This window comes from Pipistrellus kuhlii, unplaced genomic scaffold (genome assembly GCF_014108245.1).
Source record: "Pipistrellus kuhlii isolate mPipKuh1 unplaced genomic scaffold, mPipKuh1.p scaffold_m20_p_18, whole genome shotgun sequence".
NCBI classification, from domain to species: domain Eukaryota; kingdom Metazoa; phylum Chordata; class Mammalia; order Chiroptera; family Vespertilionidae; genus Pipistrellus; species Pipistrellus kuhlii.
In genome coordinates, this window is record NW_023425493.1 from 12,336,621 (window position 1) to 12,362,267 (window position 25,647).

The 25,647-nt window shown below is 39.7% G+C and overlaps 1 protein-coding gene across 2 annotated transcripts; it reads left to right on the forward strand.

The window, feature by feature from the left end:
• The first annotated feature begins 1,289 nt into the window (after positions 1 to 1,289).
• On the forward strand, positions 1,290 to 24,940 carry FLVCR1 (FLVCR heme transporter 1). Of its 2 annotated transcripts, none has more exons than XM_036442945.1 (10): positions 1,290 to 2,153; positions 6,157 to 6,301; positions 11,374 to 11,514; positions 14,904 to 14,971; positions 15,875 to 15,978; positions 18,469 to 18,579; positions 19,471 to 19,576; positions 19,804 to 19,915; positions 24,619 to 24,686; positions 24,856 to 24,940. In XM_036442945.1, the coding sequence occupies exons 1-10, from the start codon at positions 1,512 to 1,514 to the stop codon at positions 24,928 to 24,930; spliced, it is 1,572 nt and encodes a 523-aa protein (XP_036298838.1). In that variant the 5' UTR covers positions 1,290 to 1,511; the 3' UTR covers positions 24,931 to 24,940. The 2 variants fall into 2 exon arrangements, with proteins under 2 accessions (XP_036298838.1, XP_036298839.1); XM_036442946.2 differs by having other exon boundaries at positions 1,350 to 2,153; positions 24,619 to 24,689; positions 24,859 to 24,940.
• The last annotated feature ends 707 nt before the right edge of the window (positions 24,941 to 25,647 follow it).

The following is a 25,647-nucleotide window of genomic DNA, read 5'->3' on the forward strand; positions in this document are numbered from 1 at the left end:
GTGTGTGTGTTTTGTTTTTAGTAATTTTTTTTCTCAAGTAGCAGGGCTGACTTCTCCTCTAGTCCAGGAAGACTGGCGGGCTACATGTGCTCTACTTTTGTTGTTAGTCCTATTAACACCAGAGGATACTTTTTCCATTGCGTTTTAGAGAAGTGGGGTGGGGGGAGAGGGAGGAGGAGGAAGGGAGAGAGAGAGAGAGAGAGAGAGAGAGAGAGAGAGAGAGAGAGAGAGAGAGAGAGAGAGAGATTGATTGTTGTGAGTGAGATACATCAACTTGCTGCCTCCTGGACACCCCCACCCAGGGCAGGGCGCAAGCGAACCTGCAACCCAGGTACGTGCCCTTGACAGGGAATCAGACCCACGACCTTTGGTTGCGCGGGCCTATGTTCCCCACCAGCGAGCCACACCGTCCTGGGACTGACTACATGTGCTTTATAAAACAAAGATCATGTCCCTTTTTAATATTTTATACCCCAGGGCCCTCTCATGTATCTGGCACACACCGTTCCAAACAAGTTTGGTACCTGGAACCCCCTGAACCTTCCGAATGTGCCCATTCATTACTAACTACACGTGGCGGCCTGAGGGCGAATGCGGAGCGATAGCGCCTGCTCCGACCTCAAAACCCCACCCGCCTCCTTTGTCAGGGAGCGGGGGTGGGGGGATGCCAACCTCGCAAGAGCAGAACCTAACGGGATCGCTTTATTTGGACTGGAATCCCTTCTGGTGTGTTTCCTCTGCGTAGAGAGAGCACGGATTTACAAAACGTGGCGCCGTCCGCTCCAAAGGCAGGGTCCGACCTTGATGGACAGCGGTGCTGGTGCGAGGGTGCAAATCAGACCTCCGCCCGTGTTGGAGCTGGCCCTGGGGGCGCCCCTCTGGGTCCCATCGGCAAACTCCCGGGCTACCTGTGCCTCTTTGTCTCCCCCTGTTCCTCCCTCCTCCTCGTCCCCCACCGGGAGCAGCCTAGACCTCCGGCCGCCTGCTGCGTGTCAGCCCCCGGACTCCTTCCAGTCCTGCCTCCTCCTCCTCGGCCTCCGGGAACTCCTCCCGCCCTTGACGGGAGCTCCCCGATTGGTTCCCGCGCCGGGCGGAGGCGCCCGCTGGTTGGTCGGTGGGCTGTCATCACGAGGTGATGCGACACCCTGGGGCGGGGTGACTTCCACCCCGCCTCGCTCTGCTCTCCTCTCGGGGCATTTACTTTGCTCGCGGATCCAGGCTGCGTGTTTCCTAGTTGGGGCTCCCACCTGCCTCTCCCTGTCGGAGAGAGGGGCCACGCACAGGATCGGTGGGCCAAAAGGTTGGGTTGGGGTGCGGGAGGGCCTCGGGTGCTGGCAGGGGGTGCAGGGCGGGGGAGGGAGGAGGCTGGGGGCGCGAGGCAGCACCGGGGAGCCCAGGGACTTGGCCAGGCCGGACGACGAGGAGGGGATAGCGGTGGCGCCCGGGCATCCGCCTACGAAAGGATCCCTCCCGGGTTCCTCCCGGTCCCCGGGGACTCGCCGGCCGGGAAGATGAGCGCGGAGCCGCAGAACGGGCCCAAAGCCGGCTGCGTGGCCCTGAATGGGGTCCCTCGGGACAGCCCCACGGTCGTCGTCTCGGGTGCCCTGGGCAGGCTGCAGACTCAGCTGGCCCCGGAGGAGGAGACCCAGATCCGGCTGCTGCCCATGACCCCCGGGGAGGAGCCTCCAGGGGCCGAGGGCCCCCTGGCGCCTCGGACTGCGCTCACCCCGCGGCGCTTTGTGGTGCTCCTGATCTTCAGCCTGTACTCCATGGTCAACGCCTTCCAGTGGATCCAGTACAGCATCATCAGCAACATCTTCGAGGGCTTCTACGGCGTCTCCTCGCTGCACATCAACTGGCTGTCCATGGTGTACATGCTGGCCTATGTGCCCCTCATCTTCCCGGCCACCTGGTTGCTGGACACCCGCGGCCTGCGCCTCACCGCCCTGCTGGGCTCCGGCCTCAACTGCCTGGGCGCCTGGGTCAAGTGCGGCAGCGTGCAGCAGCACCTGTTCTGGGTCACCATGCTGGGCCAGTCCCTGTGCTCCGTGGCCCAGGTCTTCATCCTGGGCTTGCCGTCCCGCATCGCCTCCGTGTGGTTTGGGCCCACAGAGGTGTCCACAGCCTGTGCCACCGCCGTGCTAGGCAATCAGGTAAGGACTAGGATGAGAGATGAGAATCGGATGCTTCAAGGGCCAGATAAAGGGATAGGCCAATGTGAGCCAGGCATAGGGATGGACCTTCAGGAGGCTTGTCTGTGAATGAATAGGAGTCAGCCTTGGCTTAACGAGGGATTTTTTTTTGGTCTCTTTGTAAAGACAGGACTTTGGGAGAAAAAAAAAATAGTTTAAAGTAAGCACCTTATCACTTGGCTTTGAGAATTACCTATAAAATAATTAACTGAATTGGCTCCTATGTGCCTGACATCATAGAAGACTTGGCAGTGCAGAGACTTGGGTAGGTTTTTTTTTTTTTTTTGTCATCCCCACCAGGGTATTTGCAGAAGAGGTATTGGATTCTGGGAAGTTTGTTCCATGTAAGTGGCCAATGTGAATAGCCCTGTTTAGTTTTATATATTATAGTAGCCGTCTGCAGAGTGCTTGGTACATAGCAAACACTTATACATGACTGCTAAATAGGTGTCCTAGTGATAAAAATCTCACCAAATTCCTGAGTCCAATGACCAATTTTTAACAATTAAGAAAATGAAGATAAATCACAGATCTTGGAATCCATTGTAAAAGGGTGGCTTACATTGCCCAGTCTCCATTAAGGTGCTTCCTAGTCTTTTCTTACACCATAGGTTCATATTCCATTAGTATGACTAAGTAGAATGTGTGGATTTTTAAAATTGCAGAATGATTCTCTTATTGTAATTTACATTTTGCATATGGAGTTCTATACTTTATGTGAATTGTATTGAATGTTCATTAAGCTTGAGGAGAATCTAGTTAAAAACCTGTACACCAAGAACGTCGCATCTCTCTGTACTACATGTAGCAATATATGTAGTTATGTAACAAAAGAATGTTACTTCTGCCCTACCTGGTTTGGCTCAGTGGATAGAGCCTCGGCTGTGGACTAAAGGGTCCTGGCTTCAATTCCAGCCATGGGCACATGCCTGGGCTGCAGGCTGGATCCCCAGTGGGAGTCGTGTAGAAGGCAGCCAATCAGTGATTCTCATCATTGATGTTTCTCTCTCTTACGCTCTGAAAAAAAAAATTTTTTTTATTAAAAAAGAAACTAAAAAAAAAAATGTTACTTCCAATCCAATACTGTTTCAAGATCACAGTAAGATTTATTTAAAATCCATTAAAAAAAAAGATAAGCTCTACATGCTTTATATTTATTTCCTTTCTCTAAAAGTGCAGAAGTGTAAAAGTGTAGCTTGAACTATATTGTATCCAAAATAATTTATGACCAATATTTTAGTTGTTTGTTTCTGCATGCTTGGATAGGAACTGTTTACTTAAAGTATTTCACATTTACAAAATTATATTCAAGATTAAGACTTCATTGAGCATGACAAATATTATCAACTCTATAGCCCTGGATTATCTATTTCATGGATAATAAGTGGAAATGTTTTCTCATAGGTAGATTTCCCTCTAACCATCAGCACATCTCTGGGCCTTCTTCCTATATCTACCTGGCTGTTCTCAACCTTCCTTGACTCCAGTAGCTCATGACCCTCAAGTGTGCAACCTCAGCCTAGATTATGGAGTGGTCATTTATAATAATAGACAACATTTTTCAGCACTCACTAAAACCTGGCACCATATTAAGTCCTTTACTTGCATGCATCATTTAATTTGGTAATGTAAGGTAGGAACTATGATTCTCCCCAATTTATAGATCCAGAAATTGAGTCTTGAAGGGATGAAATTATTTCCTAAAAGTCACACAGCTAATTAATGCCAACATTCACACTCAAGTCTGACTCATGAATTCTAGATTTTAAATTACCCATCTAACATTGCCAGGTCTCTTAACCCGAAAGAACCCTTTAAAATATATCAAGCTATTGCCCTGCTTTGAACTTGCCAATGATTTACCATAGTACTTAAAATCTAAAGTCTACTTTGAATTATACAACCTTACTAATATGTCTTATTTGGTTCCTTAAACAATACTAAACTTGCATTTTGCATAAGCATCTTTGCAGAAGCATTCCCTCTGCCTGGGATGTTCTTCCTTGTTAGGATGACACTATTACATCCTTATTGTCACTGAGCTCTCAGTTTAAATTCATTTTAAATATCACTCAGTGGCAATTCTTAACAATCTCATGTAATGTCCAATCATTCTCTTATTACCTAATTATACGCTAATTCTCCATAGAGTGTTTATCACCGTCTGGTATATTTACATATTTATTTGTTTGTATATTAGCCATTCTTTATTTTTTAATATATTTTATTGATTTTTTTTTTTTTTAACAGAGAGGAAGGGAGAGAGATAGAGAGCTAGAAACGTCGATGAGAGAGAAACATCGGCCAGCTGCCTCCTGCACACCCCCCATGGGGGATGTGCCCGCAACCAATGTACATGCCCTTGACCGGAGTCGAACCTGGGACCTTTCAGTCCGCAGACCGACGCTCTACCACTGAGCCAAACCGGCTTTGGCAGCCATTCTTTATTACTCACTTCCCATCCCCGCCATCAGATTGTAAGTTTCACAAAAATTGGCACAAGATATCTGAACGTACACACCTATATCACCAGCATTTGTCACAATGCCTGGCACAGTGTAGAGTCTCCATAAAAATTGCTGACTATGTGGATGAGTTTCAGATTCACAGACACTGGCCAGCTGGATATTTCCATTTGGATATCCCATGCGACCCCACCAATCAAAATTGACTTTGCCTCCTAGCTCTTTTCTCATTTCCAGTGCCACTGTCTTAGCTTTGGCTGCCTGCAGCCGTCACCTGGAGCTTGTGAACCGACCTTTCCATCCGCAGCTCTTGCTCTCTTCCCTCTATTCTCCACATTCATCGAGTGTGGTCTTTCTAATAGATCTGTCTGGGCTCTCCCCTGCAGCGGCTTCCATTGCCTTCCTGCCAATTCCTCAGTGTCACCTCTCTCCACACCCCCACCCTCACATGCCTACTCTTTCTCTGAGGGAAACTGTGTGCTTTACATACAGTTTCTCACAGGGTCATGCTCTCTGTACATGATGTCCCCTTGTCTGGGGATATTTCCTGTGTACATGATGTCCCCTTGTCTGGGGATATTTCTACTTCACTTGGCTAACTCTAGTCTTCTCTTTTTTTTCTTTCTTTCTTTTTTTTTTTTTTATAACATATTTTTGTTCATTTCAGAGAGGAAGGGAGATGGCTGTGAAGTAGTATCTCATTATGGCTTTGATATGCAATTCCCTAATAACTAATGATACTGAGCATTTTTTTTTTCTCATGTGCTTATTGCACATTTGTATAGCCTCTTCAGAGAAATGTCTATTCAAGTCCTTTGCCCATTTTTGAATTGGGATGTTTGTCTTTTTGTTGTCAAGTCGTAGGAGTTCTCTGTGTATTCTGGATAGTAGACTCTTATCAAATATACAATTTACAGGTATTTTCTTCCATCCTATAGGTTGTCTTTTCTCAACCTTATTTTGCATATTCTTATTCCCTTTTTTTATTGTAAGTATCAATCTTTAGAGCAGAATCATTTAGGTTAAGGAGCTCAGTGAATGCTTGTTGATCGGGAAGGTATCTGTCAGCAGTTCCTCTTTAAGGGTAGCATTGTAAAACGACATTAGAATGGCCCTAACCAGTTTGGCTCAGTGGATGAAGGAGCATTGGCCTGTAGACTCAAGGGTCCCAGGTTCGATGCCAGTCAAGGGCATGTACCTTAGTTGTGGGCACATCCCCAGTAGGGCATGTGCAGGAGGCAGCTGATGGATGTTTTTCTCTCATTCACGTTTCTAACTCTCTCTCCCTCTCTCTTCCTCTCTGTAAAAAAATCAATTATATATATATATATATATATATATATATATATATATATTTTTTTTTTTTTTTTTTAAAGACATTAGAACGTGGTGCTTTAGAGTTCTCACATACACTAGCTGTCCTCTTTGGTTGTATTAATTGGCAGTATGTGCTTTTTTCTCTCCTAATGTACCTGTTAACGGGACTGTTTATTTTACAGCTTGGAACTGCAGTTGGCTTTTTGCTACCACCAGTGCTGGTGCCCAGCTCACATAACACCACGGAGCTTTTGGCTTATAATATCAGTACCATGTTTTATGGAACGTCGGCCATCTCCACACTTTTATTTATTTTAACAATAATTGGTAAGTGAATTATTTTCCCTAGAGCTTAGGTAGATAAATGCATGAAGAAGAAAAAAAGTCTGAAAAGAAAAACAACCAACCCTAAACGTTTGTTATTACTATCGCAAATGCCATTTGCTTGTTTCATTCTTGCTGTTAACACTGTCTTGCTCAGGGAACAAATGTCTACAGCTCTAGGGCTATGTCTGGTCCATCTACTTTAATATTGTAAAGGGTTTGAAGACTAATTCATCTCCCTTGTCCCCCTACTAACTTTTCTTCCCTGATAACTGTTGGGTTTCAAACCTTACCTGCCTCCTCCTTGCATATTCCTCTTCCTGCTCTGCACCTTCCGCTAACCTCGCCAGGAACAGGTTCTTGCCAATGCTTTGATATGATGCAGACAGGCTACAATCTTTCCTTGAATGATAAATCCTCCTGAGGATCCTCAATGTAACCATTGACTGGATCTGAAAATGTTGACCAGTGAATGCTCCTGGGCAGTGGCGAGCTGTCCAGCAGAATTTCAAACTGTGGCAACTATCTACTTGTTAGGCCATGCCAGCACAGCCCTGCTGCCACCCTCCGTCACTGAGTCCTCTCGTCGGGGCCTGTGTCTCGAAGCAGTCAGTCAGAATCAGCTGCAAGCAGCCATCATCAGTTTGGAAGAAGGTTTGGGAAGGTCTGCTTTTTACAGTTTATTTTTAATGGGGAACAATTTTGATTTCAGGGCAAGGGCTAGGTAAGGTTTATTTAAAGTAATGTGCCTGCTAACCTAACTATAATACTGCCCTTTAGGCGCTCGGTATATCTTAATGTGAGAAGAAGGGCACTTTAAAGATGTAAGGCCGTCTTTTAATCATTAAAACTTACAATTAAACTGGGGTTTTTCATTTATATATTAATTTTTACCTTGGCTATAATAGTAATGAGAAGTTCAAGTTTTATGATCTCCAAATAGGAAATCCTCAATGTTCAACGAAAGGTACGCTGAAGATGATAGAATGTTTTGATAGAGACTGCCTTTATAGATGGATTTCAGGTATAGGAAGCTCAGCCACATAAATTTAATTTCCCTTAAGGTAATGAACAAAATATTTTCTTGGTAGCATAAGAAATATTCTGACATATCCACTCTACTTATGGTTGGTTTTTGTGTTTCAGTTAGTGAGTGGCATATTTGTTGTGTGCAGACTACTGAAAAAGGACAAATTATTCCTGTACTATTTTAGCAGTTTAACAAAGTTTTAAAAGAAATCTATATATATATTAAAATATATACATATACATATACATATATATATTTATGGTCTAAAGTTTTTTACTTATGTCTCAAAGAAATCTATATTTTTAAAAGCAAACTTTTAAGTATATTTTTCTGACAGCCATTTTTGATTTGCTAGATGAAATATAGTTCATATGCATTTTGCATTCCTGAGTCTTCTATTAGCCATAGGGATTATTACAATAGAAAATCCTATTTCCTTTGATTGCACATGAATCTTCACATAAACTCTGGTTTTCCTTTCTTTATTGTTTTCAAATTGTCTCTTTGAAAGAAGTGAGAGACTAATAGATTGTATATGAAATATCTATAGATATGAAATTATATATGTACACATATGTGCTTAAACATATATAATGAGATGCTACAAATATAAGGTTTTTATCTGTTAAGGGAGAAAGACAAAAAAAAACAACCACCCACAATAATCGGTGTGACCACTGGCATATCACCCTGTGCTGTTTGAGAATTTAAAAGAGAACTATGCATGTACATAATTACTTATTTATGTGTGCATAGCTTATAGCTCACAGCGGAAATAGAAGTGGGGGTGGGGGAATGTAAAACATGGACTGGAAATGGAACAGGAAAAAAGGGCTTACTGTTCAGTTTTGCTTGGTGACCAATCTTACAATACCAAGCCTAGTATAAAAGCAAAAAAAAAAAAAAAAAATACACTGTTGTGATGTGAATGTCTTAGGTTGAAAATTGTGACATTTAAATGAAATTTTTAATTTGAATAAATTAAATATGTATCCAAATAGTTGCTATTGGGAAAAATTGGGGTTATTTAAAAAGTCCTTACTAACTTAAAGGTCCTAAGTTACTAAGAGACAATCCTACTTTCTTCTAAATTCTACCCATAAATACTTTGGAAGCACAACCTAAATTATTTTGTAACTTATGTTTTCAGCAATGTGACATAACTAAATTGGTCTTTGGCCGTCTTCCTAAAATACTGTCTTGAGGGTTCATGCCATGCAACGCTCTTACACCGAGCTTGAGTGTAATCCATTTGGCGTTTCTAAATTAACCCAAGCCTTCCACTAAATTGACACTACTACCCCCTTCTTATTGGGAGAATTCTATTACGGCCTCTAACATTTGATTGCTGGATACGTACCAGATATGCTGAAAGGCACACCATATGCTTATCTAACTTACTTAATTGTTTTATTGGCACAAGTTTTTGGTGGGGGGAAAAAGCGGGGTAAGAAGGCAGTTGTTTTTCAGTTTCAAAGGACGAGAAAAAAAGCCATCTTTCATCCTTTGAAAATGCAGTACAGGGTCACAGACCAATGTTTTTTTTTATTCCTTTTTCTTTCCTTCATATAGACCTAAACCCAACTTTATTATATCGTGTAGCCGGTAGATACAGGCCTGATTTTTGTTCCAGAGGGCAACTGACTGCCTGAAATGAAAGGATCACACTTCTATTCAGAAAATAAATCTAGTGGATTTAAAGACTATTATCAAGGATCGTTTTTATTTTGCATTTGAGTTCAGATCTGTGCCATTTAGACTAATTTTGCCATAGTAAATAAAAAACGAAGAAAATTAAGATTCAGTAAATATTCATGACTACCTTGTAAGCATTTTTTTGCATTCTGAAACTTTGCTTTACAAAGACTGTGTGAGTTCTGTATGACCAATATTAATAAAAAAAGGTATCTCCTATCTTAACTAGGACCCTTTCAGGAAAGGACAACAGACTTCCTCAACAGTGCAAGGAGCAGATAGGGTGAAAGGAAGAGGAGAAATTGCAGCAACTTAAACATTTATGTCTACCTGTCCTCCAATGTAAGGATATTATAGAGTAAATATGTATGAATTATGTCTCCTCTTGAATTAATTGTGAGACTTGTAAAACTAGAAGTCTGTTTTAGTTATATCATAATTAATCATGTTTTGATGAGTAAAGAACTAAGTTTTTAATGTTTAGTAGCAAAGAGAAGAATTAAAGAACTGCAGTATTATATAGAAGCTTTAAGGATCATTTCTTTCTCAGTGATTTTCACAGCTGGCTGGATATTAATAGCATTTGGAGAAAAAAATTTTTTTTAATTTAAATTCTTTATTGTTTAAAGTATTACATAAGTCTTCTCCCCGCCCCCCCAGACCTCTCCCAAGCCGCCCCCAACCCCCAGAGAGTTTTGTGTTTAATACAGATTCACAGGTTCTGTTCTAGAGGTTCCGATTCATTGACTCTTGGATAGTCTCATAAAAACTATTATTTTAAATTTTCTATGTGATTATGGTTGTCAGCCAGGTCCATCAGACCTAGCCCACTTTTATTTATTTATTTATTTATTTATTTATTTATTTATTTATTTTTATTTTTTAAATATATTTTATTGATTTTTTACAGAGAGGAAGGGAGAAGAATAGAGAGTCAGAAACATCGATGAGAGAGAAACATCCACCAGCTGCCTCCTGCACACCCCCTACTGGGGATGTGCCTGCAACCAATGTACATGCCCTTGACCAGAATCGAACCTGGGACCCCTCAGTCTGCAGGCTGACGCTCTATCCACTGAGCCATACCGGTTTCAGCAGACCTAGCCCACTTTTAAACAAGGCAGGCCTTCCTTGTTGGAAGAAATAGCCACTATTAAAAAAGAGAGAGAAGAAAAAAAAGTTCTTGTCTTTTAGAAAATATTACTTTTTTTCTGAATCCATTTACTCTATTTCATTGATTCCAAAATGTACACTTTTATCATGAAATCTCTGAAATTGAAATGATCTTAATAATCAATGCCATCTAAGATGAATATGTTCCAAAGTTCTTGTTCTACATTATGCCCATACTTAACAATACCATATTGTGAACTTAAAATTTGTTATAAGGGTAGATTTCGTGTTCTTTTCCCAATAATACTAATAAAAAAAATCAATGGCATATAACATTGGTGCCAACTGAGACATGATTATGTGAGAACCTTCTATGGATGCCTAGCAAGATCATTGAGTGCCAGCATCAGACCATCTTAGATTCAATGAAATACAGTATTTTCCACTTTATTTTGGTTTAAATTTTTGAGTTGGTTCTAAGACTGGATTTTGATTTCTGATGTACCAGGTTTTGGCAGTTTGGCTCTTCTAGTAAGTAGTCTTGACTTTTGGCTAGCCAAATCCTACAGAAATCTCTTCCCTAGCCATCTGTTGCAGGAAGTTAGTGGATCCTTCCCTGCCCAGCAAAAGGGCAGTCTTCTAAATGGCTGCCTGAGAAGCCTGTGAAACCCGTTCCTAAGTCCATAGCAGTGGGCGGTGCTATGACCTGCAGAATCAGAAACCATCACACTTGTTCTCTCAACTCCACCCCTAGCCCTCCCATATGCAGCTAGCAGTCCCCCTGAATCCACCTGGACCTTTTCAGTTCCAGAAGTGGGATTGGATACATAATACTTTTGCCAGATTTCAGAAGAAATAGTTACTAACTCAAGACAATCCTCTAAAAGTTCAGTAATATATTGGCTTGCTCCTACCTGATGTTACCTCTACTTTCAAATTGAACTAAAGTTAGAAATAGAATTGTTGGATACTTAATAAAGATTGCTCTTGCTTAATTAAAACTGGAATAATAAGTGGGCAAGTTTGTTACGAATTGCTAATGGTTTTGCAGTTTTGAATGATCCAAATCACTGAGTTTTAGTCCGTTTCAATGCCAAACTAGTCATCGCTTAGAAATCAGTGGAAAATGAAAAGCCTTACTCTTGGCCTTTCACTGCCTCTTTGAACGTAAATTGAATTTAGTCACCTCACTACTGACGCTGCATTTATTTAATGACCTTTTCATGTACGTTTCCAGCATTCAAAGAAAAACCTCGCTATCCTCCAAGTCGGGCTCAAGCAGCCATTCAAGACAGCCCCCCTGCAGAGTACTCCTATAAGAACTCAATAATGAACCTGTTTAAAAACATTCCTTTTGTCCTCCTATTGATCACATATGGTGAGTGGTTTTCTTTTATCTCCTTTGATGTCTCTATAAACCTTTGAGCATGGTAGATTGTTTTCAGTTAATCTAGTGGTTTGAGCATTCATTAGTGCAGCAGGGTTGTTAACTCTATAAAAGTAATGATAGCATAGTCACAAACTTAAATTTTGAATTAAAAGCAAAAACTTTAGGGAGGATTTTCTTATGTGTTTTTAAAATAAACGAATAGACCTCGAGCAGAGAAGCAGCGCCTTTTTTTGTGCATTCCATGGGTACTTTAGGTGCTTTCTGAACTACAGTTAGGACTGCTGGAACCGTGTGGGAAATGCCATCAACAGTCTTGTTTGACCCAGTGCAGACTAGAGTCTATCCTGACTCCTTGATCAAAACTAGACATTAAGGAGGTCACTTTGACAATTATAACTTAAAGGAAATTCTCACCCTCCCAGATCTTTCCACATGGCTGACAGATACTCATCTTAACTCTGTGGCTTTAACTGCAGTTTATTCTTTGTTTCTTATATTGGCACAGTTATATTCACTGCCAACACCCCCTATATCTGTCTTACTTGCCTTCAGAAATCATTCACATTATTAGGGAAGAACACACCCTAGTATATAATTGTTTTATAGGTTATAACAAATTATGCCCTGACTTAAACTCTTACCCTTTTATCAGGATTAATTCCTTTTTTTTTTTTTTTAATTTAATGAGTTCCTAAATCTAAAACTTCTAACTAGGAAGTAGAGAGGTTATCTCTTAGAGCAAATTCATTTTACTTTCTTTTTTAAAATATATTTTAATAATTTTTTACAGAGAGGAAGGGAGAGCAGTAGAGAGTTAGAAACATCAATGAGGGAGAAATGTCGATCAGCTGCCTCTTGCATACTCCCTACTGGGTATGTGCCTGCAACCAAGATACATGCCCTTGACTGGAATTGAACCTGGAACCCTTGAGTCCGCAGGCTGATGCTCTATCCACTGAGCCAAACCAATTAGGGCCAAATTCATTTCTTTAGCTTGTCATTTAAGGTAGTATCTTTCACTGTTTCCCAATACAAAATTCTCTTTCAGCCAAATTTATAACCAACCTTCTGTCAGAGACATATACAATCACACACACAAGCATGCCTCCACATGCATATATACTTTCATCCTAGTCTCTGTAACTTTGTGCCATTATTTCTTGTACCTGAAATGGGCAAGCAGTTCTACAACAGCTAGCTTAACAGTTATCTCACTGTTGTTCATTTTATTTCACTAGTAATTATCAGATATCAACAGATATCTGATAGATGCTGTGTGAGCTAGGAAGAAGAATGATAGGTATACGATTTCTGTTCTGAAATAATTATAACCCAATGAGGAGATAATAGAAACATCTGAAAAGCAAATAACAGTGTAAGAGATGTTTATCAAAAGGTAATAAGTTTACAGCAAGTGCATGCTAGAGGCACATGCTTCCACGATTACTAAAGAAGAAAATGGGAAATGTCACCTTTGCTCACATTTAAAGTCTATGGCCATGCCACTCAGTGCGTGGGAAGAGAAAATCTGGAATATTTGTCAAGAGCTCTAAAGACAAGAACATTATGCAGCTATAAAAATGTGATGCTTGGCAGAAGAGAACTATATAGAAAATTGCCCTGGGATCATTGATTACCCATACAGGAAAAGCAGAGTAAAATTAGGTCTCAACATCATACCATACACAAAAATGAATTGTAATAAATTAAAGACAAAGACTAAAAAGCAGAACTTTAACGTTTTAGAAGGAAGTATAGGAAACCACATTGGTATTCTTGAAAGAATTTCCTAATGCAAAAAGTACAAACTTAAATGAAAAAGATTGATAAAGATGATACTATCAAAATAATGGTCTTTTCTAAAAAGCATCAGTAAAATGTAAAAAGACACATACTCTGAGAAAAATGCCTGCAATGTATATAACCAACAGAGGCTTAGTACCTATATATAAAAGTAACTCCTATTGATCAACAAGAAAAGAGCAAACAATCCAAGGAAAATGGAAAGCATTCATGTGTTTGTGTCTGTGTAGTGCTCATATGTGATGCTCAACCTTACTAATAACCAAGGAAATGCCAGTCAAAACCAGAGCAAAGTATACCAATAATATCACTCAAATTGCCCCTCCCTAAAAAGTTTTTTAAATTTAGTGAAAACAGGTTTGACAAGAATGTGGAGTAAAGGAATTCTGCTGGTAGTGAAAACTGATGCAACCATTTCGAAGAGCAATTTGGCCTTATCCAGAAAGCAGTCCTACTCCTACGTATATACTTAGAGAAACCCTTATGCAGAAGAACAAACACAGAGTAATCATTACAATATTGTATTAGCAAAAAACTGGAGAACATTTTCCATCATAATCTCTAGTAAGTTAGGTGTTAATTGATCAGTGTTTGTTGACAGGATAAGAGAGACATAAATTGAAGTGTATTCACACACAGACTATTTACACAGCAGAGAAAGCTAATGAACAGAACTAAAAATGTCAGCATTGTTAAATATCAAAACCATAATATTGAGAGATAAGAACAACTTGGAATGGATACAAATAATATATTATTTATATAAAGTTTAAATACACACAAAATTCCAACTGTAGTTTATGGATACACATAAATATCTAAAATAATAAATCCCAAGATCCAGATCAGGGTTACCTCTGAGAAATAATAGGAGAAAAGGATAAGATTAGCGAAGGTCTAAAAATTGAATCTGAAGCAAAGATGATAAAGTGTCAATGTTCGACAAAGCTGGGTGAAGAGGAAGAGTGTTTGCCAAATTATTCTCTACTATTTTATATGCTTGAAATATTTAGTAATAAAGAGAAAGAGAGAAATAATAACCTTAAGTTTCAACCAGGTTAAGAGATTTACCGAAAGCCACACATTATGTGCAAGGAAATATCAGGATTCAAACCTAAATATATGCTTCCTGACAACCAGCTGTTTTATTTCTCTCTTTTAAAATATTCTTTAATTAATATTGTCTTATACTAATTTGCCTTGACAGTCTTGATGCAGGGATTGTGCCTTCTGCTTCAATATTCATTAGCTCAGGTATACTGTGGGCGCTCAGTAAGCAATCCGTTGCTTCATTGCCATATTCTAGTACATTGTTATGCGTGAGGTTCTGATTCATGGTCAGTATATTAGAATCTAAATAATGATAAATGGTATAATGACAGAATTTTCCCATCATATTCTCTAGTAAGTTAGATGTTCATTGATCAGCCCACATCCTGAAATGGCAAGAGTTCTGAATTTTCTCTGTCAACTGAGAAATACATTGTATTTTCACAATTGTTACAGAAAACTCCATGACACTTTATGAACTGGTAATGGTACATTTATTTATAGTTTTCTGCTTATTATTATAGGTATCATGACTGGAGCATTTTATTCAGTCTCAACATTATTAAATCAAATGATACTGACATATTATAAGGTAAGCTTCTGCTGACATTGTGTTGCATGCTTGGGCAAGAATTTTCCTTTAGCTGTACAATTGCTGTTAGCATGATCATAAGAATAATGATTTATGACCTTGCTGCTATAAAAAATTTATATTTGTTTCAATTGAGAACACATTTTTTAAAATATTTTTTTAATTGATTTCAGAGGGGAAGGGAGAGAGAAAGATAGAAACATCAATGATGAGGGAGAATCATTGATGGGCTGCCTCCTGCACACCCTCTATTGATGTGCCCTTGACTGGAATCAAACCCGGGTCCCTTCAGACCGCAGGCCAACACTCTATCCACTGAGCCAAACCAACTAGGGCGCAATTGAGAATACATTTAATCTAATTTATAAAACACACAAAATGGAAAACAGAAAGTTATTATTGCTTTGACAATGCCTGCCTTTTTAAAATTACTATTCTTTTTTAAAGAAATAGTATGACTGGTTATATGGAAAAAGACAAAAAAGATTTTAAGGGAAACCAACACAAATATGAAGAAGAAATATCAAGCTCTGACCTCTCTTTGTTTTTGGAAAGGAGGAAGCAGTTGTAACATGTAAAAGCTGTCAGATTAACCTCCTTTTCAGGCACCGGTGACTGACTTAGGTATTCTAACAAAAATCACTGTATTTCTAATTGTATAGGATCAAGAACATTTCCCTTTTTGATTTCTCCATATTTTAGGGTATTTTTTTCTGGTTTGAAAATATAATGTCTTTTATATGTGCTCCCATCCTAAAACACATACCAAATCTTCCTATTATGCGGTTTGCTTAATTCTATCTGATTATTTCCACTGACTATGTGAAGGAATGGGAATGTGAAGGATGCATTAGAATTAGAATTAGAAGTGCCTGATTAACTTCTTATGAAAATTCTTTTAAGGGAGAAGAAGTGAATGCTGGAAGGATTGGGCTAACACTGGTGGTCGCTGGGATGGTGGGCTCCATTCTCTGTGGCTTATGGCTGGATTATACCAAAACATACAAGTAAGTGAAGTTAGATAGATGTATGGTGTTCATTTGGTTTTAAAGAAGACTTTGGCTTTTAGTTTTAAAAAATTAAACCAGTGTTATTACTACAAGACTCGTATGCTAGGCACGCTTAGGTTCCCTTCGCTTCTGAATGTTTCTGTAGTTTACATATTGTAAACTACATTTACTACATTGTCCGATTTTGTGGGTCAAATTTATTTAAATTTTGAGAGCTTGGATACATTATGAACCTGTTCTCCTCCAATAATACTCATGCATACCACTTCCTTTTTTTATTTTTTATTTTTTATTTATATTTTATTGATTTTGTACAGAGAGGAAGGGAGAGAGAGAGTTAGAAACATCGATGAGAGGGAAACATCGATCAGCCGCCTCCTGCACACTCCCTACTGGGGATGTGCCCAAAACCAAGGTACATGCCCTTGACCGGAATCGAATCTGGGACCCTTCAGTCCGCAGGCCGACACTCTATCCACTGAGCCAAACTGGTTTTGGCACATACCACTTCTTAAAAAAAGCCCTTTCTGAGAAACATTTAACTCTGACAGAAGTTTTATGCTGCTTTTTTTCTCATGTTGTGAGCTTAAAAACAAGCAAAATGTTATTTCCTACCAGAAAATTATTATTGAGCATAAGGATTTTTTTTTTTTTTTTTGGTATAAAAGTTTGACTACAGTGTCCCCAACTATAGCACCACTTGGCTATAATATAATACACAATTTAAAAACACTATATTGTATTACATCTATATGGAATCAGCAAAATAATAATGCAAAAGGAAAATGAGTAATACCAACTGGGAGTCTGAGAAAGGGGTTTCAGAGGCAGCATCTTCTGCTCTGAGCCTTGAAGAAAGAGTACAGTTTTTAACAGGCAGAAACTTTCCATTTGCTTGGGAGGAATACTTGGATGAATGGATGAAGGAAAGTGAGGTGAATAAATGGAATGAATAAAATATGGAACTGTGTCCTGTCCTCTTCAAGGCCCAAAATATGTTTAATACCACTTATCTAACCCAGTGGTTCCCAACCTTTTTTTGGCCATGCCCCACCTAAGCATATCTAAATCCTGATGCTCCTCCCACCCCGTGATATATAATTCTTATTATTCAAAAAGTGAACTCCTATTCATAAGAAAGAAGCTTAAAAGGACATTAACTTGGTCTAAACAAGCTTCCAAAGAACATGACATCCATAAAAGAGAAAAATAAAAAAATGAAAGAAGTACTGAGGAAGAAATCACTAAGAAATTGTTTAAAAATAATAATAATATGAAGTGATATTTAAAAAAAAAAGCAAATAGCCGAGACCAGTTTGGCTCAGTGGATAGAGCATCGGCCTGCAGACTGAAAGGTCCCGGGTTCGATTCTGGTCAGGGACATGTACCTTGGTTGCGAGCACATCCCCAGTAGGGGGTGTGCAGGAGGCAGCTGATCGATGATTCTCCCTCATCAATGTTTCTTACTCTCTATCCGTCTCTCCTCCTCTCTGTGAAAAATCAATGAAATATATATAAAAAAAAGCAAATAAAGTTTTAAAACAGAATAGAGAAGTGAAATGCATAAATATGTCACAACATATATTTATATTCTGTATATGAGGCCCCCAGAACCATAAGAATGCAAAACAAAATCCATTAATAACTCATTCTCAAATTGTCCCCCTTAAAAATAAAATTACCCCCCGGTGGGCATGTGCCCCACATTGGGAACCATTGATCTAACCCCTTTCAAATTACCTCTGATCTTGAATTTTCCAAGATAGTTCTCCCATAATTTAAGATAGCACTTGCTACCACTTCATTATTATGAAATGGTAGCTAGAGTGAAACCCGTTAAATTTATAGATGAAGGGATCCTATGTCAGGGATTAAACTTATTTATAGTTTTTGGTCCATTATATAATTAGAAAACTTGTTATAGAAATGTGTTCTCTGGGTCTTAGGTTAGGTAGGAATTGTGGCAAGCAATATATGGTCCCTGTCCTTTCGACACTTGTGATCTAAATGGGAAAAACAATTCAGTTACATTAAAGAAATTAAATAATAATAATATAGACTGAAACAGATGTCATAAGTCCAACAGACATCAGGTACCAATTATTTGGATAGCAGAATGATAAGAAATTTAGAAGAAAGAAACAATGTCGTAAGCTTCAATGGTTAGGAAAGGCATTTTGGAAGAGGAAGAATTTAATCCAAGTCTTGAAATATGGATAGGAGACATAAAAATAATATTATCCATATGAATATTCCTTCCTGTACTAGCATTAGATACGGTGTGGGTTTTGTTGTCTGCTGTTGTTGAAATTTAAGCTTTGAAGTCCATGCTTTGGTAGAAATATTTTCCATAGGTAAGGGAATCCTAATCTTGTAAACCAAAGTTTTTATTACTGTGTGGATAGAGCAATGGCTAACCACATGGTGATTATGTGCTTAGGATATAATACTAACAATTTTGTTTTGTTTTGTTTTGTTTTGTTTTAGGCAGACTACTCTGGTAGTTTACATTTTGTCTTTTTTGGGAATGGTTATATTTACTTTCACACTGGACCTTCAATACATTATCATCGTGTTTTTTACTGGAGGGGTGCTTGGGTAAGTATCAAAGGTGATTAGGAGGAATAGTAGCATGCTGTTATGATTCCGGAATATTACTACTGTGGGTTTTAATTAACATTAAATATATCCTTACTGATTTGAGAGAGAGGAAGGAAGACAAGAATAGAGAGAAAACCATCGCAATCAGTTGCCTCCTGCAGGTGCCCCGACGTGAGATCAAAATTGCAACCTCAGTGAGTGCCCTGATCGGGAATCGAAGTGGTGACCTTTTGGTGCACGGGACGACACTCAACCAGCTGAGCCACACTAGCTAGAGCTACTGTGGTTTTTTTAATTTTTAAAGTTCATCCAAGGGTTCTTTAACATTTTAAACTTTCAAAGATTCATCCTGTGCATATAAATGTGTAATTGCTTAGAAATATAAAAAACAGTTTTAAATTGGATTTTTTTTTTTTTTTTGTATATGTAGGTGAAAAATGGATAAGCCTTACTTAGTCCAAGTAACTTTATTTTTCTCAGAAAAATATTAGACATTGTTTTGCTTCTCAGTTCTGTGTTCCTTGGGGGTCAATGGATGCACAATATAAGTGCCTTTCACATACCAACTTCAAGACAGTACCTTCCCGTGGTTGGCAAACTGGCTCCGTGTGCCACATGCGGCTCTTTGGCCCCTTGAGTGTGGCTTTTCCACAAAATACCACCGCATGGTATTTTGGAAAAGTGGCGTTAGAAGCAGTTTAAGTTTAAAAAATTTGCCTCTCAAAAGAAATTTCAGTAGTTGTACTGTTGATATTTGGCTGTGTTGACTAATGAGTTTGCTGACCACTGGCTTATCTGATCATCCGAATGGGCCTGCGAGGTAGAATGACTGTCTCCATGTGACACTGCCCTTCTGGTAACCCTGTAATTCTGGATGCATTTTCCTAGTTTCTTCATGACTGGTTACCTCCCCTTGGGCTTTGAATTTGCTGTTGAAATCACGTACCCTGAATCCGAAGGTACTTCATCCGGTCTTCTCAATGCTGCTGCACAGGTAAACCTCTGATTTCCCTTCCACCTGAGATGACTGGCTTGCCGAATATTCTAGCAGAAGATGAGTTTGACCCTAGCTTTTGTTTTTAAAAACTCCACTTTTGAATGAATGATTCTAGATGTCAAATCAAATGAGTAAAAGTGTTAAGGAAATTCTGGGGGAAGCGTTATACTTGTGTTTTTTTTTTTTTTAAAGCACATTTGATGAAAATAATTATTTTATTTTAGATTTTTGGAATTCTGTTCACGCTGGCTCAAGGAAAGCTCACATCAGACTATGATCCGAGGGCAGGAAACCTGTTCCTCTGCGCCTGGATGTTTGTAGGCATCATTTTGACAGGTAAATCGGGCTATTTTTCCGGCAAAAGTACTTACATCAGATTGTCTTTCTGTTTCATTTTCACGTATACTGATTCTGAATGGCTTGGCAGACCTCAAGACAAAGATGAGATAGAGAGCAGGCTACGATTTGTTTTCTTCCAATGATATGAAGCTGTAAACTTATCTTTCAGGTTTCAAATGCAGTACAATCACCCTGCACAGAAAACAAAACTGTTGCAACAAGCCACAGTAGAGCTGGAGGGGGCATTCCCACCTTCAAGTTCTGATCCTGCTACTCACTCACTGTGCGATGTTAAGACAAATGACTTCCCCTTTCAAATCCTCCTTTCCTCATTTAGACAATAGGGTATTTAAAAGCCTGCCTTCATGCTGAAACCAGTTTGGCTCAATGGATAGAGCGTCGGCTTGGGGACTCAAAAACATGTTGACTCTTCATTTCCAGGAATAGTAGCATATATCTATCAGATAGTGTTATTATTTTTAATGTATTTTTATTCATTTCAGAGAGGAAAGGAAAGGGAGGGAGGGGGAAAGAGAGAAAGAGAGAGAGAGAAAAAATGAGAGAGAGAAACATCAACAATGAGAGAGTAATCATTGATCGGCTGACCGGATTCGATTCCTGTCAAGGGCATGTACTTTGGTTGCGGGCATATCCCCAGTAGGGGGTGTGCCAGAGGCAGCTGATCGATGATTCTCTCTACTCGATGTTTCTAACTCTCTGTCTCTCTCCCTTCCTCTCTGTACAAAATCAATAAAAAATATATAAAAATAAAATAAAATAAAAGCCTGCCTTCAAGGGTTGTTATGAGGATTAGTGGAGGTGTCTGGCAACTAGGACAAGCCTGATCATGTTAGTTATTACTACAATGTGGCTGGCGGTGGCGTAAGAAGTCAGGTGGTGGCGATGGAAATAGCATTTGGCATGGTTAGCCAGTTCTTACACTTCTTGGGTGTAATCAGAAGAGCCCTGAGCAGGAGAGTGGGCAGTGCCCCACCGCCAGAGAAAGAGCGTGCTGAAGAACCTGGATCCATAGTTTGTCCAGACACACAGTGTAAAACTGGGTTCAGAAGCAATGCCTGTCCAGTAGTGCTCTCTGGTCCAGACTGGCTTCTACTGTTATTTCACTTGCTCATTTCTTTCTGCCACCCTTCACCAACACGAGAGACAGAATCTATCCAAAACACAGGAAGCAAGGCTTTCTTCTTATGTTTTTTGAATGCCTGATCATTTGCTTTGAAACCCCCAACATGAAATCTTATCAGTAGTAAACAGTTATTTCGGAAATACACAACTGAGATCATTATGGTTCATTTGTTATGTCTAAAGAGAGTGAGTGTCCCCTTTGTCCTCCAAGGAAAATATCCCAAAGAGCATGAGATATCTACTCCCCGACATATGTTGTCAGTTTGGCTCAAATAAACTCATAAAAATTCTCTAAAAACAAAACAAACAGCAAAAAAAAGAAAAAGAAAAAAAAAAAGAAGCACATCCTGCTATGAGGGAGTTCCCCCCTGTTTACTTCAGTTAGCAATATAAAACACAAAACTTTGAGGCATGTAATACTTTAACTGCCCTAACTACTGATCTGTCATAAATAATTCCATGTTGACTCTTCATTTCCAGGAAAAGTAACATATATCTATCAGATAGTGTTATTATTTTTAATGTATTTTTATTCATTTCAGAGAGGAAAGGGGAGGGAGGGGGAAAGAGAGACAGATAGAGAGAAAGAGAGAGAGAGAAAGAGAGAGAGAGACATCAACAATAAGAGAGTAATCATTGATCGGCTGTTCTCCACTGGGGATCAAGCCTGCAACCCAGGCATGTGCCCCTGACTGGAATCAAACCGGGACTCTTCAGTCCACAGGGCCACATTTTATCCACTGAATCAAACCACCTAGGGCGTTATTGCATTTTAAAATATATTTTTTTATTGATTTCAAAGAGAGGACAGCAGAGGGAGAGAGCAGCATCAGTGATGAGAGAAAATCATTGATAGCCTGTCTCCTGCACACCCCTACTGGGGATCGAGCCTGAAACCCTGTACCAGGAATCAAACAGTGATTTCCTGGTTCATAGGTCAATGCTTAACCACTGAGCAACACTGTCTGTGCTGCTATTGTTGAACTTTTGAAAAAGGAAGCTGTTTTGAACTCTGTTTTCACATTACTTTTATAATCAGATTCATAAATGTCAATTCAAATAAATCAAGTCTAGGAAAATTGATTATGTGGAAAAAGAACTTTGAAATTGTTTTACATTGATGCTATTTATTAACGATAAAATACACATTTTCTCCATATTAAAAAAATAAGTGAGCCGAAACCAGTTTGGCTCAGTGGATAGAGCGTCAGCCTGCGGACTGAAAGGTCCCGGGTTCGATTCCGGTCAAGGGCTTGTACCTTGGTTGCGGGCACATCCCCAGTAGGGGGTGTGCAAGAGGCAGCTGATCGATGATTCTCTCTCATCGATGTTTCTAACTCTCTATCCCTCTCTCTTCCTCTCTGTAAAAAAATCAATAAAAAATATATAGAAAAAAGAAAAAAGAAAAAAGAAATGCATCACTAGCTCAGGATGAAGGCTAGGTTGAGCTTTATAAAAAGATAAATAAATGAGTAGCCTCTTTAATTTGACAAATTGTACAACATTGTAGAGCTGATCATTCAATGGTGGTCATGGCTGCAATTTAAAGCTTAGTGTTTTAATGTCTAAACTGCTTTTAAATATGATCTCATTGCACATCACCAGTTTCTTCAAAGTCATTTACATATAAACAATTAGCTCAGCATAAATATCTGAATTTCTAAACTGCTGGTATCAGCAATGGAGCAAAAGTATAAGGGACAATGTGGATTTCAAAAGATGCCTTAGACTAACTTTCACGACCCAATTTTACTTTGTTTTATGACTGATTAGATTAGTGAACTACCCACCAGCTTTTATCTTCTTTGCTTATTTCACACTCTCCTTGAACAGTCAGTCTATGCATTAACTACCACTTACACTAGTAACTCCAAACCTGTGTCTCTTTTACATCCAATCATCTATTTATCTTCAGACCTAGATGTTCCATGTCTCAGCCTGTCCAGGACTGTACATACCATCTTCTCATCACACATATTCCCCTTGTATTTTTAGTTTCAATGACTAGGACCACCATCTATTCATTCCACTTTTTTCTTTGTCCTCCCTATGTTGTCTATATTCTTTGTAGGTGTGTTATTGAGCATTTAATGACCCTTTTTATCTGCTTTTTGTCCATTTTTCATATTCTATCAAAGCAACAAGTCTTACGGTTCTATTCTCAAATATCTCTGAAACTTGTGCCTTTATCTCCATTCTCACAGATGCATGCCTCTCTCAGCAGGATTAAAACCTCTTAACTGACCTTCCTGTCTCTAATCTTGTTGTCAATAATGATCCTCCTCGTACCTGCCAGACTGAGCTCCTTCAGTTATCAGTCCCAACGTTTGTGCGTGTGCCCAAAGCTTCAAAAAACCAATATTCAAAATTTCAAAGCTTAGAGTAAGGAAAGGTTCACTTGCTGAAGAAGGCACCGCCAGCTTGAGAAGATGAGGGTGCCGTAGACATTCCTCAAATCCATCTTAAGAGAGCCCAGAATTCAGGCTTCTTTTATGTCAAGGGAAAACTAAGTGAGGAAAGGAGGGCAAGATGTGATTGAGGATTCCAGATATCTGGGTACCAACAGGGATCCGGGGAAGAGGGTGAATCTCTAAACCTCTTGGTTCCTGGTCCACTGATGACCCCTACTAGTCTGAGCCTGCTCTTGAGGCTCCTACAAATCTTTGATAAACAGTCATAATTTTGTACATAGTTCCCTATCTCCTCTGCGAGGCACCCCCAGGCAAGGGCTGTTCTTTCAACAACTCAAGCCTCAAGCAGCATTCCTCTAATGCTGAGCATATCTACCGCAGGAGCTATTTGCCAGAAAGCCTTGGGGGAAATGCAGGCTACAATTAAGATAGAGTCCGGGAGACTGGGAGTGTTTCACTCTATTATAGCCCTGATGGTGTCCTCCCCACTCAGATGCAGTGTAAACTCTACACGGTGTCCACCGTACGTACCAGCCCAGTCTCATATCCTGCCATCTCCCTCAGTGATCCCTGACTACTTCTAGTGCCAAGAATAGGCTAAACTCTTCCTGTCTCAATATCATAGCACATGCTGCAGTATAATCTGCCCACCCAAAAGGCTTCCCTCTGTCCTCTCATATGTTTGACAAGTTCCTACTCACTGTTCAAATTTCAATTCAAATGTGTCTCCCCTGGCAAGCTTTCCCTGACTTCCTTTGCCTGACACAGGCATTCCTTCCCCGCCCCCCCCCCCTGCCCCCGCCATGCTCCCATGACACCTTATACAACCCTGAATTGTTGCAGATATCATACAGTGTCTACGTGTCAGTAGCTCTCTACATTGGAAGGTGCTTTAGGGAAAGAATTGCACTGTACATCTTTATGTCCTTGTTTCCTGGCATCCTGTAATTTGTTCACTAACGAATGACTTGCTGATTAAGCCAATGGCTTAGAGAGGTACTATTACTTTTTCCACACCACAAGGATGCTATTGGATATTATGGCACTATGGTGTGCTAAACTTGACAAGGGCAAAAAAAGACTGCACTGCTTAGAGAAAGTACAATGCTACTTACTCCGAGGTAACTGTTGATGCTTCTGTTTCAGCGTTAATCAAGTCTGATCTGAGAAGACAAAATATAAATACAGGAATTACAAACGGCGATATTAAAGCTGTAAGTAATAAATCCTTTCATGATTATACTATTGAGGGATGTGTGCATAGAATAAGTGTGAAGCCAATCTATTTCTCAGCTCGCTCTTTATTCCTGAGCCGATTGTTGAGCTGGCATAAGGCATATACCAGATGTTATAAATTTTCTCCTCTTCTGATTCTTTCCACAGATGCCAGTTGATAGTCCCACAGATGAAGAATCAAAAACTGTTATGATGTCCAAGCAGTCAGAACCAGCAGTTTGAGCTGAAAGGAGAAGTTAGTATCATGTGATGTGTGAGCTGTAAAGCTTGCTTCGTAGGTTATGAGGAATAGACACTTACTTGAAAACTACTGTATGGCTCCTACATGCAATCACTGTTTTTGCTTAATTGTTAATGGAAGCAATATTTTGCTTACACCCTTTTAACACTACCATTATCTAATGAGTGTCTCATTTGTAGTCTTCTATTGTCTATCTGAAAGTAAGCTTCTTGATATTTATTTTTCAAAAGTGAATGTTTTTCTTTTTTTGTGGAAAATGGAAGCTTGCATGTGGAAATGATCGTGTGGAAGGTCTAATTCCTTTAAGTCACGTAAGAGGACATACAATTATGTGTAAAAATGCCTAGTAGGACCAAGTGTCCTCGTGGCTCCCTTTCCAGCTGTCAAACCCCCTGAGTCCAGTGTGAATCCAGTGTAGCGACAGGACACTTCAGTCCACCGAAGGGCAGTGCTGGGATGCTACTTCCAGACGATTGCTACGGTTTCCCGTCGCTTACATCCTTGTTACAAAGCGCTTTGTAACATATGCCGTCAATGACCGTAACACCGTTCAGTGTGCAGATTGAGCCCACCCACGACTTTGGTCCTCTGTTCTAGTGAAGCTCAGGAGCCAGACACAGGCTGATTATCTTGACTTCTCTACTCTGCCTTCTTATCATGGGAGAAATGCTAACCTATATTTTTTCACTCCAGTTTGA